Here is a 16244-nt window from a genome sequence, read left to right on the forward strand (position 1 = left end):
TTTCTTCTTACTCTCTGTGGCCTTGGTTCTGAGTAGATAACAGGACAGGTGATGAATTATTAATGAATGGATAAAATATACTTGTTAGTTACATGTTTAGGTCCTCTTTACTTACGAGAGGTACGCTGGGGACAAAGCCAATCAGGTTACAGAGGAGAGAGTCTCTGTAGCACCACAGATACAGACAGATCAGAGTGACCACACCTAGAGATCAAACTCAATCTGCAGACATGTCAGACCATCCTCATATCATGATCTATCTATCTCTCTCTCTGTCAAAATGTGTAATGATACAGTATGCATTCAAATAATTTCAACTACAACATCAACCACCAGGATCTCTCCCCTGTCTTCAAACATGAATAACAACATAGTGTTTAATGACCAATTGAGCAACTGGACATGTTGCAGGAAATCAGTGTTTTGTGGCACACACACACACACACACACACACACACACACACACACACACACACACACACACACACACACACACACACACACACACACACACACACACACACACACATTGTCTTACTCTCTATAGCCTTGATCCTGATTGGATAACAGGTTAGGTGATGAGTGAATGGATTAATTAATGTTATGCTTTTAGGCCCTTTTTTACTTACGAGAGGTATGCTGGCAAGACACACACACACACACTCAAACTTTGGAATATAAACGTAAGGCAGTTTTAGCTATTAAACGTTATTACTGTTTTATTAGACAACTGTTTTTTTAACCGATGTCTGATTTCAGGAATAAAGCTCAGCCCTGTTCACAAACATGGAAATATAGCTAAAATACAATATATGTACATGATATGAATTCCAGTTGTCATGTTCCTTTAGGGACCCTTAGTGGTGAGACGATGTATATTGACCCTAGGCTTCTATCTTTCTTTCTTTATTTTGTTCTGGCTGAGTGAAGTTAAATAAATAATATAATATTCCTATTTCTACTTTTACCGATACACTTTCTACAGCAAGTCATTACAATGAAAATTCGAGTATGTTATAATAGACACATTTGGTGGTCAGGGAAGTCACAATATAGAAGTTTAGACCTCATGTAGTCCTTACAGATTTAGACCTTGTGTTTTTCCTACGGAGTCAGGATGGCCGAGCGATCTAAGGTGCTGCGTTAAAGTTGTAGTCTCCCCTGGGGGTGTGGGTTCAAATCCAACGTCTGACAATATTTAGCGCCCATCTGTCACAGGGAAGTCATTACGAATTATGCTGTTTTTGTGTTGTCATGACGTTGGCCTGTGGGTAAGGTTTATGACCCCCCCCATAAATACCTTTCTCCCTTCCCCTCTCTTACTGACCCTACTGAAGGACTGCTGTCCTGTTAAATATAGAGAGTCTGGGAACATCAAACAAATGGGGAAAGGAACCATATTTTGGTAATAAAACCAGTTGGAAATATGCTTTGGAACGTAATGAGTATGGATGTCAGTTCGGTTGTCATCTGAGACATTATGACTGATGACAGGACGACATAAACTGTACCTGGGAAAGTATACACCCTCTAGTTATCAGAGTCACATGGAATTGTTATGCAATTGAAATGTTTGATATTGAAATTGTTTGTTAGGAGATTAAATGTAATTTAATCTTCCAAATGAGAGAATTGGGTTTTCATAAGAAAAGTGCCCTGCTTGATCGGTGGCCCACCCCTGTGAAGAGACAGGGGTTATAAACGATGAAACACATCCTTCCCCCTCTCCACTATATAAGCCTTTGACGAAAAGATAACTACATGTTCCAGTACGTGAGGTCTGCAGCCTCTACGTTAGAAGGACACACGTCAAGTACAGAACTAAGCCAACCTCGGCGTGAGCTTTGGTGGCGAATGGTATGAACTTTGAGCTTATTCACTACAGAAGTGATACTTCCTAGCCGTTGAGTTAGCAGCGGCCGCTGTAGACGGGGGCTAGGAAAGGACCAATCTACCGAAGCGCAGCTCAGAGTAAATATTTATTGCATTTTCCTTTTCCAAATGGGCGGTAATTTAGAATGCATAAGATAATGTATTTACAATAGCATAGCTGCTGTTTCTTTGTTCCTAAGTCTTCCCGCTCTTTCATTCAAGCCCAACCCCCTTTCCTTTGTGTAACCAGCCATCATGTATGACATAATTTGTATTCGGTGTATTTGTAATTCTGTGTGATTAGTTTAGGTATTTAGTAAATAAATAATTAAACCCAATTTTGTATTGCTGATTCAACTTGTTAGCCAGGGTTCGTGAAGATAGCCAAGAATTTACAACTTTCATTATGAGACTGAAAATAAGACAAGGGTTAATATTGACTGCTATCGATGTAAAATATTACTAAGTATTTTAAGAGTTTATTCGGAAGATAACGGCTCTATAAAAACGTTCTTCCGTGGTGCCCCGACTTTCTAGTTAATTACATTTACATGATTAGCTTAATCAGGTAATATTAATTACAGAGAAAGGATTTTATAGGTTAGCATGTCATATCACTTAATCCGGCATAGCCAAAGACACGACAGTGTAATACATCACATGTTGATAAAATTGTTCGCTAAATCGATCAATGTAATGTAGTGAACTTCATATTGCACTTGATAGTATGGCAAATACCTAAATAACATTTTAAAAAATGGTTAATTAAATGAATTAAACACTTTATTATAGTATAAATTAAAAAATGTATCATAGTCTAAATGAGAAGTTATTCAAATAGTTGAATTAGCCAAAAGTTAATACTACTGTAGTCTAGATGGAGGACAAGCATATCATTAGCACAGTAGTTGCGTGGCTGAGTAGTTAAGGTGATGGACTAGAAAACCATTGGGCTTTATGAACACCTTCCGAATATTGAGTTGAGACTGGACTCAGAACAGCCTCAATTAGTCAGGGCACGGACTACAAGTTGTCGAAAGCATTCCAGAAGGATGCTGGCCCTTGTTGACTACAATGCTTGCCACAGTTGCGTCAAGTTGGCTGGATGTCCTTTGAGTAGTGGGCCATTCTTGATACACACAGGAAACTGATGTGTGAAAAACACTGCAGCGTTGCAGTTCTTGACACAAACCGGTGCTCCTGGCACCTACTACCATACCCCGTTCAAAGGCACTTAAATCTGTCTTGCCCATTCACCCTCTGAATGGCACACATAAACAATCCATGTCTCAATGCTTAAAAATCCATCTTTAAACCTGTCTCCTCTCCTTCATCTACACTGATTGAAATGGATTTAACCAGTGACATCAATAAGGGATCATAGCTTTCCCCTGGATTCACCTGGACAGTCTATGTCATGAAAAGAGCTGCCGTCCTTAATATTTTGTACACTCTTTATGTCTCTGGTGTGGTATATGTGAGGTATCACCTGTATTCATTTGAGTAACTCTATGCCAGTGAAAGGTTCAAGGCATAGCCCATTCTCAAATCAGATTCATTTGGCTTCAAAATGTATTGATTTAAAGGCATAGTATGTGATTTGGTAATATGACGGTTGATATTGGGGAAATATTATGTCACCCATAGGTACAGAATAATAATTTGTGTGTGTAGATGTGTTATGGCTTCTTCTTTTCATCTTCACATTTGAATTAAAGAGTAGGCATTAATTGGAGAAGATATCATGTACAGTAGCATATTCTACAGTACACACATAGAGGAAATTTAGTCCAGAATCGCTTATTAAATATTTCAACTGGGATAGTAATGTGTTCTCTTACTCTTCCTGTCACGCCCTGATCTGTTTCACCTGTCCTTGTGATTGTCTCCACTCCCTCCAGGTGTCGCTGAATTCCCCCAGTGTATTTATCCCTGTGTTTCCTGTCTCTATGTGCCAGTTCGTCTTGTATGTTCCAAAGTCAACCAGCGTTTTTTCCCGAACTCCTGCCATTGCTATTCTCCTTTTTCTAGTCTTCCTGGTTTTGACCCTTACCTGTTCTGGACTCTGTACCCGCCTGCCTGACCATTCTGCCTGCCTTGACCACGAGCGTTTCTGCCACTCTGTACCTCCTGGACTCTGATCTGGTTTTGACCTTTTGCCATGACCATTCTCTTGTTTACTCCTTTTGGATTAATAAACATTGTAAGACTCCAACCATCTGCCTCCTGGGTCTCGCCTTGTGTCATGATACTTTCTCTCTCTTTCCCTCTCTCTCCCCCTCCCTCTCTCTCTCTCTCTCTGTCTCTCTCTCTCCCTCTCAAATCACATTTTATTTGTCACATGTGCCACATATAACAGGTCAAATCAAATCAAATGTATTGGTCACATACACATGTTTAGCAGATGTTATTGCGGGTGTTGCGCAATGATTGTGTTTCTTGCTCCAACAGTGCAGTGATATCTAAGACGTAATATCTAACAATTTCGCAACAATACACACAATGTCTGAGTGGCATAGACTACAACAGAATACAGTATATACATATGAGTATTTTTTTAAACTTTTATTTAACTAGGCAAGTCAGTTGAGAAAAAAATATTGTTTTCAATGAGGGCCTAGGAACAGTGGGTCAACTGCCTTGTTCAGGGGCACAACGACAGATTTGTACTTTGTCAGCTCGGGTTGTTATATCGGGGATTTGATCTTGCAACCTTTCGGTTACTAGTCCAATGCTCTAACCAGTAGGCTACCTGCTGCCCCAGGAGATATCAGTAATGCAAAATATGTACACATTATAAAGTGACTAGTGTTCTATTATTAAAGTGGCCAGTGGTTACAAGTCTATGTATATAGGGCAGCAGCCTCTAAGGTGCTAGTGATGGCTGTTTAACAGTCTGATGGCCTTGAGATAGAAGCTGTTTTTCAGTCTCTCAGTCCCAGCTTTGATACACCTGCACTGACCTTGCCTTCTGGATGATAGCGGGGTGAACAGGTAGTGGCTCTGGTGGTTGTCGTCCTTAATTATCTTGTTGGACTTCCTGTGACATCGTGTGCTGTAGGAGTCCTGGAGGGCAGGTAGTTTCCCCCCGGTGATGCGTTGGGCAGACCGCACCACCCTCTGGAGAGCCCTGCGATTGCGGGCAGTGCAGTTGTCGTACCAAGCGGTGATACAGCCCGACAGGATGCTCTCCATTGTGCATCTGTAAAAGTTTGGGAGGGTTTTAGGTGCCAAGCCAAATTTCTTCAGCCTCAAGAGGTTGAAGAGGCGCAGTTGGGTGGACCATTTCAGTTAATCAGTGATGTGTACGCCGAGGAACTTGAAGCTTTCCTTCTTCTTCACTGCAGTCCCGTCTATGTGGATATGGGGGTGCTCCCTCTGCGGTTTCCTGAAGTCCACGATCAGCTCCTTTGTTTTGTTGATGTTGAGTGAGAGGTTATTTTCCTGGCACCACACTCCCAGGGCCCTCACCTCCTCCCTGTAGGCTGTCTCGTGTAGACCTTACCGTGAAATGCTTACTTACAAGCCTTTAACCAACAATGCATTTCAAGAAATAGAGTTAAGGGAAAAAAATCGAAATAAACTCAAGTAAAATGTAAAATAAAAAGTAACACAATAAAATAACAATAACGAGGCTATATACAGGGGGTACCAGTACTGAGTCAATGTGCGAGGGTACAGGTTTGTTGAGGTAAATTGTACAAGTAGGTTGGGGTCAATGTAAGTAGTCCAGGTGGATATTTGATTAATTGTTCAGCAGTCTTATGGCTTGGGGGTAGAAGCTGTTAAGGAACCTTTTGGATCTAGACTTAGCGCACCGGTACCGCTTGCCGTGTGGTAGCAGAGAGAACAGTCTATGACAGTCTCCCTCTCTCTCTCCCATGTCTCTGTCTCATCCACTTTCTCTCTCTCTTTCTATGTATGTTGTCGTTGCACTCTAGGGGAAACAGGGCGTGACATGCTCAGGTGATTCCATGGAAGAGACTAGATGAAGAAAACAACAATTATATCACAGGAAAACACACACGCACACATGCCTGCAGACATATCTCAACACCACACCCACACACATACACACACAAACTTGTTGTTGTTGGAAGGCAAGATGTGATAATAGCCGTGCCTGTACAACATATTGGCTTTGATACCACTTTAATAACTTTACCTACATGTACATATTTACCTCGATTACCTCGACACCGGTGCCCCCCACACATTGACACAGTGACACGTTGACTCTGTACCGGTACCCCCTGTATATAGCCCCGCTATTGTTATTTACTGCTGCTCTTTAATTATTTGTTGTTCTTATCTCTTACTTTCTAGGGAGTTTCTTAAACTGCATCGTTGGTTAAGGGCTTGTCAGTAAGCATTTCACTGTAAGGTCTACAGCTGTTGTATTCAGCACATGTGACAATTGTTTTTGATTTGATTTGATTAAATGGTATGCATGACTAATAGTTCCTAAGAAGTTATTGGGAAGACATGATAAACCTGTCTGTAGATTTCTCACCTGGATGACTGGAGGCTTCTCTGGATGAATTCAAGATTAGCCAATCTTCCAACCGGCCACAATTCCAGGGGATTCCATTCTGGGTTTATCTTATCTGTGTAATCCTTTGGGCACTTTGATTCATGACAGTTTAACAGACAGTTCCAGAGTATTTGTCTGTAATCATTTTAATGTGATAACTTAATTTATATATTTTTTTTATATAAATGTTTGATTTGATTAATGTTCAATTAACATGTCTTATTTTGGTATAGTGATACCGAAAGAGCACAATTCTTTAGTTTCTCTGCATGTGTTGTTTTGGCTTAATCCTTATAATCCTGATCTCCGACCAAAACAGTTCCAGAGTATTTCTCTGTTATAGTGACAGGACACGACAACACACCTCTACTCTGTTCTATTCTCAGGAAACATTTCTACTCTGTTCTATTCTCAGGAAACATTTCTACTCTGTTCTATTCTCAGGAAACATTTCTACTCTGTTCTATTCTCAGGAAACATTTCTACTCTGTTCTATTCTCAGGAAACATTTCTACTCTGTTCTATTCTCAGGAAACATTTCTACTCTGTTCTATTGTCATGAATCATCTTTGTTTTGTTATATTCTTAGGAATCATTTCTACTCTGTTCGATTTAATCATTTCTACCCTATTGAGTCATTTATATTCTGTTCTATTGAAACATGCCAATTCTGTTATATTCTAATGACAACAACTCTACTCTGTTCTATTCTCAGGAATAATGTATATTCTATTCTACTGAAACATGTCCATTCTGTTATATTCTAATGACAACATCTCTACTCTGTTCTGTTCTCAGGAATAATCTATATTATATTGCCTTGAGCTCTCTGTTATAAAACACATGGTTATTCTCAATGGGATAAAGGACAAATAAAACCAAACAAAAAAGGACTAAATGGGCCGCATTGAATGAAACTTTTCTATTCTGAACGTCTGATTAGTTCCTATACACAGCACTATGTTCATAATACATACATAATATATTCATAAAAATGATAAGTTCTAAAACATTTCAATATGAAAGCCTTGTGACCAAGTGTATGCCATCTACATGGATGTTATGTATGTACAACAAAGTTGATTGGCCCTTGTTGAACTCTTGTAGTTTGATACATCGCTGTGTTTCTATTTACAAGTCCCTTTTACAAAAAGTCCCACTTTACCTAACATCATTACTAAACTTTAGACAAACCAGTTACCACACCCCGGTGTCAGAGATGGCTTACTCTGGAAACTCCTTTGGTCTCTACTGAGATTGAAATTATTCAAAATATCAGATTGGGCAATCCTCTGGAGTGGGCGTGGTTTACAGATTTGCCCCGCCCGCGGTGTCTTTGATTGACATAGCTCAAGAGCATCTGCAGCCAGCAAACCGTGAGTTCTCGCTCTCTCGGTTGAACCTACAGATATGGATTCGGTGCTGCTGCTGATCGTGTTCATGTTCTGCTCTACCAGCGTTGTTTAACGTCGGTCACCTCTAAGCCCAGTGACAAACGGGGATATATTGTATTTGCTCTTTTTTATATTCTCTGTCTTTCGTTCTCAGTCGCAATCTCTCCATCGCTTATCGGTGAGAAAGAGGTAGGCAGGCTCGTTTCCCCGCGGAAGAGGGCAGCCTGTAGCGGGGGCCAAGGGCATTTACTCCGTGGTCTCGTTGTCTGGATGGTTTCTGATTCTAGTGATTTTTATAACATTTCATTTGGATCATGGCGACTGATTCCCCTGCCCGGAGTCTGGATGAGATCGATCTGTCTGCTCTACGGGTAAGATAAAGCCGGGTCTACATCATGTATCTGGTTCATTATCAGAGATGGCTACTACTCTCTCTCTCTCTCTCTCTCTCTCGTGTGTGTGTGTGTGTGTGTGTGTGTGTGTGTGTGTGTGTGTGTGTGTGTGTGTGTGAGAGAGAGAGATACAACGCTTCTAAAATGGGTCAAATTCCCCATCCCTCCCTACAGCCACCAACATGGCAGACTGGCCTACCGATGTTTGGGCATGAGCAAAACATATCCAGATATCGAATTGTGCAGGCCTATATAGCACTGTTCACAGCCTAATAGCAGGTGGTTATACAATGTAACACAACAGATGAACATACTCAGTGGAAAAACGTGTTTCTCTTTCTGCTGATTTACTAACGACTGACCAAGATAAACAATGGTTAGGTATGCAATGGCATGACAGCATAGCCATGTAATCTGATGTCATGGGTTGTTCTGGCTGGTCTGGCTTTTAGGTCTGAATATGTCGCTTTCATTGAGCCAGTCTGCTGTGGAATGTAGCCTACACACACACACACACACACACACACACACACACACACACACACACACACACACACAGAATGTTAATGTGGGTCTACCAAAACAGCCTGATAGCCTTCATGGGCATTTACTGTATGTATACATTATACATTAAGGCATTCATGCATATTGTGTGTGTGTGTGTGTGTGTGTGTGTGTGTGTGTGTGTGTGTGTGTGTGTGTGTGTGTGTGTGTGTGTGTGTGTGTGTGTGCAACAAATGTCACTCACTGTTAAACATGGGTAGAGGGATTCCTCTACAAAGGATACTATTAAATAATCACTATGTATCTATTTATATGTCATACATTGTCTATATTACATTACATTGATATATTGCATATGCCAATATGGTTATATGTTGCTATAACCATCAGTGTAGATGCTAAACTATGCTAAGCTAGTAATGCTAGTGGCTAGGCTACCTGTAGACTGTGTTGTCTGTACACTCTTAGAAAAAATGGTTCCAAATGGGTTCTGCGGCTATCCCCATAGGAGAACCCTTTTTGTTTCCAGGTAGAACCCTTTTTGGTTCCAGGTATAACTATGTTGGTTTCCATGTAGAACCATGTGTGGAAAGGGTTCTACATGGAACCCAAAAGGGTTGTACCTGGAACCAAAAGTGGTTCTCCAGAGGGTTCTCCTATGGGGACAGCCAAAGAACCCTTTATGGTTTTTCTAAGAGTGTAGGCTACTGTTACTGCACCCTCTGGTTATTTTGTGAACCCTGAGAAAAGACACACGCACACACACACACACACACTGCATGATGGATACACCTACTCTGCAAGATGCTGTGTGTGCGTTTGCATTTGTTTGTGTGGGTGTGTGGTCAGGTACTGTGTATAAGCTATGACCCACAGACAGGTACACAGACTAGTGTAAAGGATGTTAGACAGTTTATTTATGTCATTCTAGAATTTCCATTACGTAACAGAACTCACGATAGTACTGTACATATAGGGAGCCATTTGACCTCCCGGGTTGCAGATTGGGTAGGTGTCATGGTAAGGATGAGGGCAGAGCCAGGGTTGACATATTGGTAGAGGGCAGAGCCAGTCTATAGCTGAACTCTACAGTAGCATGTTGAGGTTGCCAGGTTGGACAGAGCAAGTCTAGAACTGAGCTGTATAGTAGAATGATTAGGTTGCCAGGTTGGGGAGAGCCAGTCTAGAACTGAGCTGTACAGTAGCATGATTAGGTTGCCAGGTTGGGCAGAGGCAGTCTAGAACTGAGCTGTACAGTAGCATGATTAGGTTACCAGGTTGGGCAGAGCCAGTCTAGAACTGAGCTGTACAGTAGCATGATTAGGTTGCCAGGTTGGGCAGAGCCAGTCTAGAACTGAGCTGTACAGTAGCATGATTAGGTTGCCAGGTTGGGCAGAGCCAGTCTAGAACTGAGCTGTACAGTAGCATGATTAGGTTGCCAGGTTGGGCAGAGCCAGTCTAGAGCTGAGCTGTGCAGTGGCCTGTTCAAGTTGTGCAGAGCCAGTCTAGCTGAGTTGTACCGTGGCCTGTGTGGATTACAGTTCTCCACCAGTCAGTCGCAGACATTAATCCACTGGTTAGTGGGTCACTGGCTAGACTGGGCTAGGAACCGCTGGACAGACGAGAGTGTGTGTGTGTGTGTGTGTTGGGAAATCCTGACTGAGGAGTGGTCAGAGAATTGGTGATACAGCACACACACACACGCACAGTCAGAAGCCAGGCAGTCAGCTGATGACATCAACAGATCAGCAGGACAGCACTGACCACACACACACACACACACACACACACACACACACACACACACACACACACACACACACACACACACACATTTAGGTGTTGGGTGAGGAGCTGATGAATGAGAGAGACAAAGAAAAAGAGGGAACAAGGAAAGGAGAGCGAGAGAAAGAGAGAGATTGAGTGCCAGTTATGTCACAGATGACACCCTATCCTCCACTACTTTCGGCCAGAGCACTAGCCGTTATAGACGACACTCTCAACCTAAACCCACCTACACCCCAGAACTGACCAACATACATATTATTCATGAACTATCTGGGCGTGTCGCACTCAAATGTCTCCCCCTGAATGTGTCTGGGTGACCTAATTTCCCGCTGAGCCACAAGACCCCCTTATACACACTCTTTCCGTAGCCTCACACACACACACACACACACACACACACACACACACACACACACACACACACACACACACACACACACACACACACACACACACACACACACAAGTTGTCGTGAGGAGCTGAACAGAGAATAAGATTCATCAGCAGAGAGAAAACATTTGTGTGAGTCATCCGGTATAGTAGAGTCCTTCTCTCATGACAGTGGTTGTTTAGATACGACCAGTTACAACGTGACTCCCATCATCCACTAACCTACTGTAATCTAATCATCTCACACACACACCCCCTGAGAGCCCATTCTGTTGTATTAAATAGTCATGATAACGGACACTTTTCTATCAGTTAGCCTGAGGATATGAATGAACTGGAGCAGCAGAAACACTCTGTTTGACTCTGTACACACACACACACACACACACACACACTTAGACACACTTGATCACTAACCCTTGTGTGGGCTTGTTTAGAAGAGTGAGTGTTTCTGTGTTTCTCATGGTACCACAGAAGGGAAGAAGAGATGAGGAGAAGACTAGAGAGAGAACATAAAAGAGAGTAGAAGTGCCACAGTGGTGCTTAGATACTGCTGGAATGAGAGCTGGAGGGAGAGACAGATGGAAAGAGAGTAAAACCACCACAGCCAAAAGCTCAAGTCTGTTGGAATGAGAGAGCGATAGAGAGAATAAAAGAGAGTATGACAATGCCATAGCATTTCTCAGAGACGGGCTGGAATGAGAGAGAATGAGAGAACGAAACTGTGAGAGCTACATATGTCTACTCAGGCTGGCTGCAGATGAATGGAGAGAGAGAAAGAGAGAGAGAGTTGGAGTGAGAGAAAGCGAGTGAAAGAAAGAAAGAGTGAGGGCTACAGAGGGGGGAGTTGAATTCCAGCTATTGTTGGAATGCCTTAGCAACACAGAAAAGAGGGAGGTGTGTGTGTGTAAGGTCACTGGGTTCTCTGCTGTGGTCTAGTGCTTCCTCTTCTAACTCTACTGTCTAGTAAGCTAATCATTATGCAGCCACTTTAGCTAGCTATCGACAGTAGCAGTCTATTAGCATCAGCTAGCTTCAAGCTAACTGTCTCTAGCCTATCTCTGGGGGCTAGCATCAAGCTAACGGTCTATATGTTTTGGGGCTGGCATCAAACTGTCTATCTGTGCTAGCATCAAGTTAACAGTCTATATGTCTGGGGTGGGGACTAGCATCAAGCTAACGGTCACCTCTATAACTGCCAGCTTCAAGCTAAATGTCTGTACACTCTGTGACTCCGAATCTGTCTCTCTTTAGGACCCAGCAGGCATCTTTGAGCTGGTGGAGTTGGTGGGCAATGGAACCTACGGACAGGTGTACAAGGTAAGACGCACACTTCTTTCTCTCTCTCCTGGTCTCCCTCTCTCCCCCCTGGTCTCCCTCTCTCCCCCTATCTCTATCAGTAGGAAACAGTCATTTGTATCTGACAAGATGCAGAGGGATGTATATTTCAGGACACAGGATATGACTGAGCGATTTCTCGTCTCTGCCAGTGGTTTATGTTTGATTGGCGTAATGGTGGCTTGGGGTCTCAGTTGCTCCAGTGTGTGCCCAAGTGTCACTGTCTGTGTCCAAACCTCCTTTCCTTTCCTTTCGTTTCCTCTCCTTTCTTTAGCTTTCCTCTCCTCTCCCGTGAATTCATTCCTTTATAGTTGCACATTTGAATATGTTGTTTCAACCGTGTTCATTAGGGGTGGGAATTGCCAGGGACCTGACGATATGATATTATCACCATACTTAGGTGCCGATACGATATGTATTACGATTCTATATGTATTGTGATTCGATACTGTGATTTTATTGCGATTCGATGTTCCGGACATATTGCTCACCATATGTCTGCTACAGGGAGACAAGGGAGAGAGAGCCATGAGAAAACCAAATAAAAGTCATGGAAATAAATTGGCTCCCAATGTAAATATAAGATGGAGAACAAGCTATGAAGGTAATATCCTGGATTTTTGGTGCAGGTACAGCCAACTAGCACAAAAATAATGTTGCGATATTGTCCAAACGTTACGATCAAAAATAATATCCTGATTATGTAACTGTATCGATATTCTTCCCCCGTCACTAGTGTTCATGTTTGTGTATAATGGACTAGTGTGTGTGTGTGTGTGTGTGTGAAGGTCATGTTGGAATGGGGAGTAGAGTGTGCTCTGATTGGATAAACAAAAGAGGTCAGCTAGAGGTCAACACTGTTAGCCACAGATAACGTTTGACAGCCTCTTCCGTGTGTGTTTCTGTGCATTTGTGAGAGAAAATGCGCAAGAGAGGTGTTTCTGTGAGACTGTTGCATCTTGTGCGTGTGTGTGGGGTGTGTGAGAGTTATGTGAGTTCAGTTATTGCTAACGATGCTCTCTGACTGAAAGTCACGCCTCATTTGCTGGATGACATTCAGCCTGTCTGCTGTAATACACTATAGTCATATAGGCCCACTGCTTTACTGCAGTATACTGTAGTATATACTAACCCTGTCTACTGTAATACACTATAGCCATATAGGCCCACTGCTCTACTGCAGTATACTGTAGTATATACTAACCCTGTCTACTGTAATACACTATAGCCATATAGGCCCACTGCTCTACTGCAATATACTGTAGTATATACTAACCCTGTCTACTGCAGTATACTGGATTAGGCCCAGAGAATTATACCTACGGAGGAGAGTTTCTTCTATCAAGGAACTTTAAATGTCCTTTGAACATTCAAAGGTACATTTCCTGCCCTCCAGGACATCTACAGTACCGGGTGTCACAGGAAGGCCTAGAAGATCATCAAAGACCTCAACCACCTGAGTCACGGCCTGTTCACCCCGCTACCATCTAGAAGGCAGAGACAGTACAGGTGCATCAAAGCTGGGACAGAGAGACTGAGAAACGGCTTCTATCTCCAGGCCATGAGACTGTTAAACAGTCACCACTAGCCGGCCTCCGCCCAGTACCCTGCCCTGAACTTAGTCACTGTCTCTAGCCAGCTACCACCCGGTACTTTACCCTGCACCTTATAGGCTGTTGCCCAATGTACATAGACATGGAACACTAGTCACTTTAATGATGTTTACCTACTGTTTTACCCACTTCATATGTATATACTGTATTCTAGTCAAGACTCATCCAATATAACTACTGCTGTACACACCTTTTCTATTGATATACTGTCTATACACACTATTTTTACATACATATATATATATATATATATATATATATATATATATATATATATATATATATATATATATATATATATATATATATATATATATATATATATATATATATATATATATATATATATATATATATATATATATTTCTGGTCTCTGACATTGCTCGTTCTGATATTTCTGCATTTTGTTTTCCTTCATTGCTATATATTACATTGCACTGTTGGAGCCAGAAACACCAGCATTTTGCTGCACCTGTGATAACACCAGGAAATATGTGTACATAAACAACAACATTAGATTTGATATACTGACCTTGTTTACTGTAATACACTATCGCCATATAGGCTCACTATATACTGCAATATACTGTAGCTACTGTACTAACCAGGGATTACAACTGACATGCTTAGTCCCAAGAGAACCACCAATAAAGTTCTTTACTGGTTTGAACCAAAAACAAAGTGCTGGTTTGTTTAGTTCCTTTGTGTTTCTGCCTTAACATGTGAAATTGCAGTCTGGTCTCATAGACTAAACATAGCATATTAAATGTAAATCTGGACTACTGAAATTAGTATGATATGTTTGGTATGGTTACATCAAAAGGCACTCGCACATCTGAGCAATCTTTTTGTAGGTGCATGGTAACAGTTGAACAAGATGAAAGAAAAAGGAAACCGCACACTGCTCTTGATAGTATCACTGATATTTAATAAGCTTACGTATCGGCCTCACGGCCTTTTTTTTCAATTAGCACCCTTATGTAGACCTAGCCCCACCCACATCCGTTCCACGCATTGAAAGGGGTTGGAGGCAAAGGAAAAACAAATAAGTGCTACCAAATATAACAATATTAATTTTATAAATATTACAGAAGTGGATAAATAAGACGTATTAAACACGTCTGTAAAACCACAATGAGGACATAGCAAGTTTTCATTAATCTTTGGGTACATCGTACAAAAAACAGAGTCATCTTCAATAGGCACAGAAATCATGTTCAAATTCACAACATAACAAACATAGGCATTTCATCATTAAGTCCTTTAGGAAATAATGTCTGGAGGGTGAAAATCCAAAAATATTCTCTTTTACTCAGAGTATTATTAATATCACCTCCCCTGTCTGATATCTTGACTTTCTCTATGCCATAAAATGTAAAGGTAGAAATGTCATGCTTCAGGTCATTAAAATGTACTGCGACTGGATAATCCCTGTCGTTTCTCCTGATTGAGCTTTTATGTTCACTAATTCTCTGTTTGAGAGAGCGGGAGGTCTTACCAACATAGCAGAGTCCACATGGACATTTAATAATGTAAATAAAATGGGTGGTGGAACACGTAATAATGTCATTTATTTGGAACCGTTTTCCTGTATGTGGGTGGCAGAAATATTCGCACTTCATCATATTGTTGCACTGTGCGCATCCTCTGCATTTATAGCTACCATTTGGTAGAGGGCGTAAAAGAGCTTGGCTGATTTTCTTTTGTGGCTGGCCGTTGGCATGAACCAATTTATCGTGTAAAGTGCGACCTCTCCTATACACAATAAGTGGTCGATTTTTAAATTCAGCCGGCCAAGCTGGGTCCGATGATAAAATATGCCAGTGTTTCTTGACCACACCTCCCACTTTTTGCGAGTTCAAAGTATATGTGGTTATGAACATTACAGAGTGTTCTTTAGAGGGTATTTTTTGTAGCAGTTCATCTCGGGTTTTTCCCAATGCCAAATTAAGAGCTTCATCCACACATTGTGGAGAATAGCCTCTTCTTAGAAACCTAATGCGCATCTCCGCTGCTTTTGCTAGATAATCCTCTGTGGAGTGGCATATACGGCGCAGTCTGAAAAACTGGCTTCTTGGAAGTCCTCTTTTTAATGGCTCAGGGTGGACGCTGTCCCCCTGTAATAGAGTATTTCTGTCCGTTTCTTTTCTATACAGAGTTGTAACCAGGGTTCCATTTGATTTCTCAATCCACATATCGAGGTAATGAACATGTTAAGTGTCACATTCAATAGTGAATTTGAGATTGGGGTCAATGTCATTGAGTAGTGCCATAAAATCTAACAGCTCTTTTTCAGTGTCATCAATATATCGATACCACTTCAGGACTTTATTCAAAAATGGATTTTCGTTTTCATTATTAACAAAACGTTCTTCAAAAAGACCCACATAAAGGTTAGCATAGCTCGGAGCGAATGT

At 41.5% G+C, this 16244-nt stretch overlaps 1 protein-coding gene across 11 annotated transcripts in view; it reads left to right on the forward strand.

The window, feature by feature from the left end:
* Positions 1–7768: 7768 nt before the first annotated feature.
* The window catches only part of LOC106575466 (traf2 and NCK-interacting protein kinase), a 42804-nt gene continuing 34328 nt past the window's right edge, over positions 7769–16244 (forward strand). For all 11 annotated transcript variants that reach the window (XM_082963495.1, XM_082963496.1, XM_082963497.1 and 8 more), the window contains exons 1-2: positions 7769–8171; positions 12130–12195. In XM_082963495.1, coding sequence (XP_082819621.1) covers positions 8115–8171; positions 12130–12195 — 123 coding nt within the window. In that variant the 5' untranslated portion in view covers positions 7769–8114. The remainder of the gene's footprint in view (positions 8172–12129; positions 12196–16244) is intronic.

Source organism: Salmo salar, chromosome 17, assembly GCF_965601325.2.
Source record: "Salmo salar chromosome 17, fSalSal1, whole genome shotgun sequence".
NCBI classification, from domain to species: domain Eukaryota; kingdom Metazoa; phylum Chordata; class Actinopteri; order Salmoniformes; family Salmonidae; genus Salmo; species Salmo salar.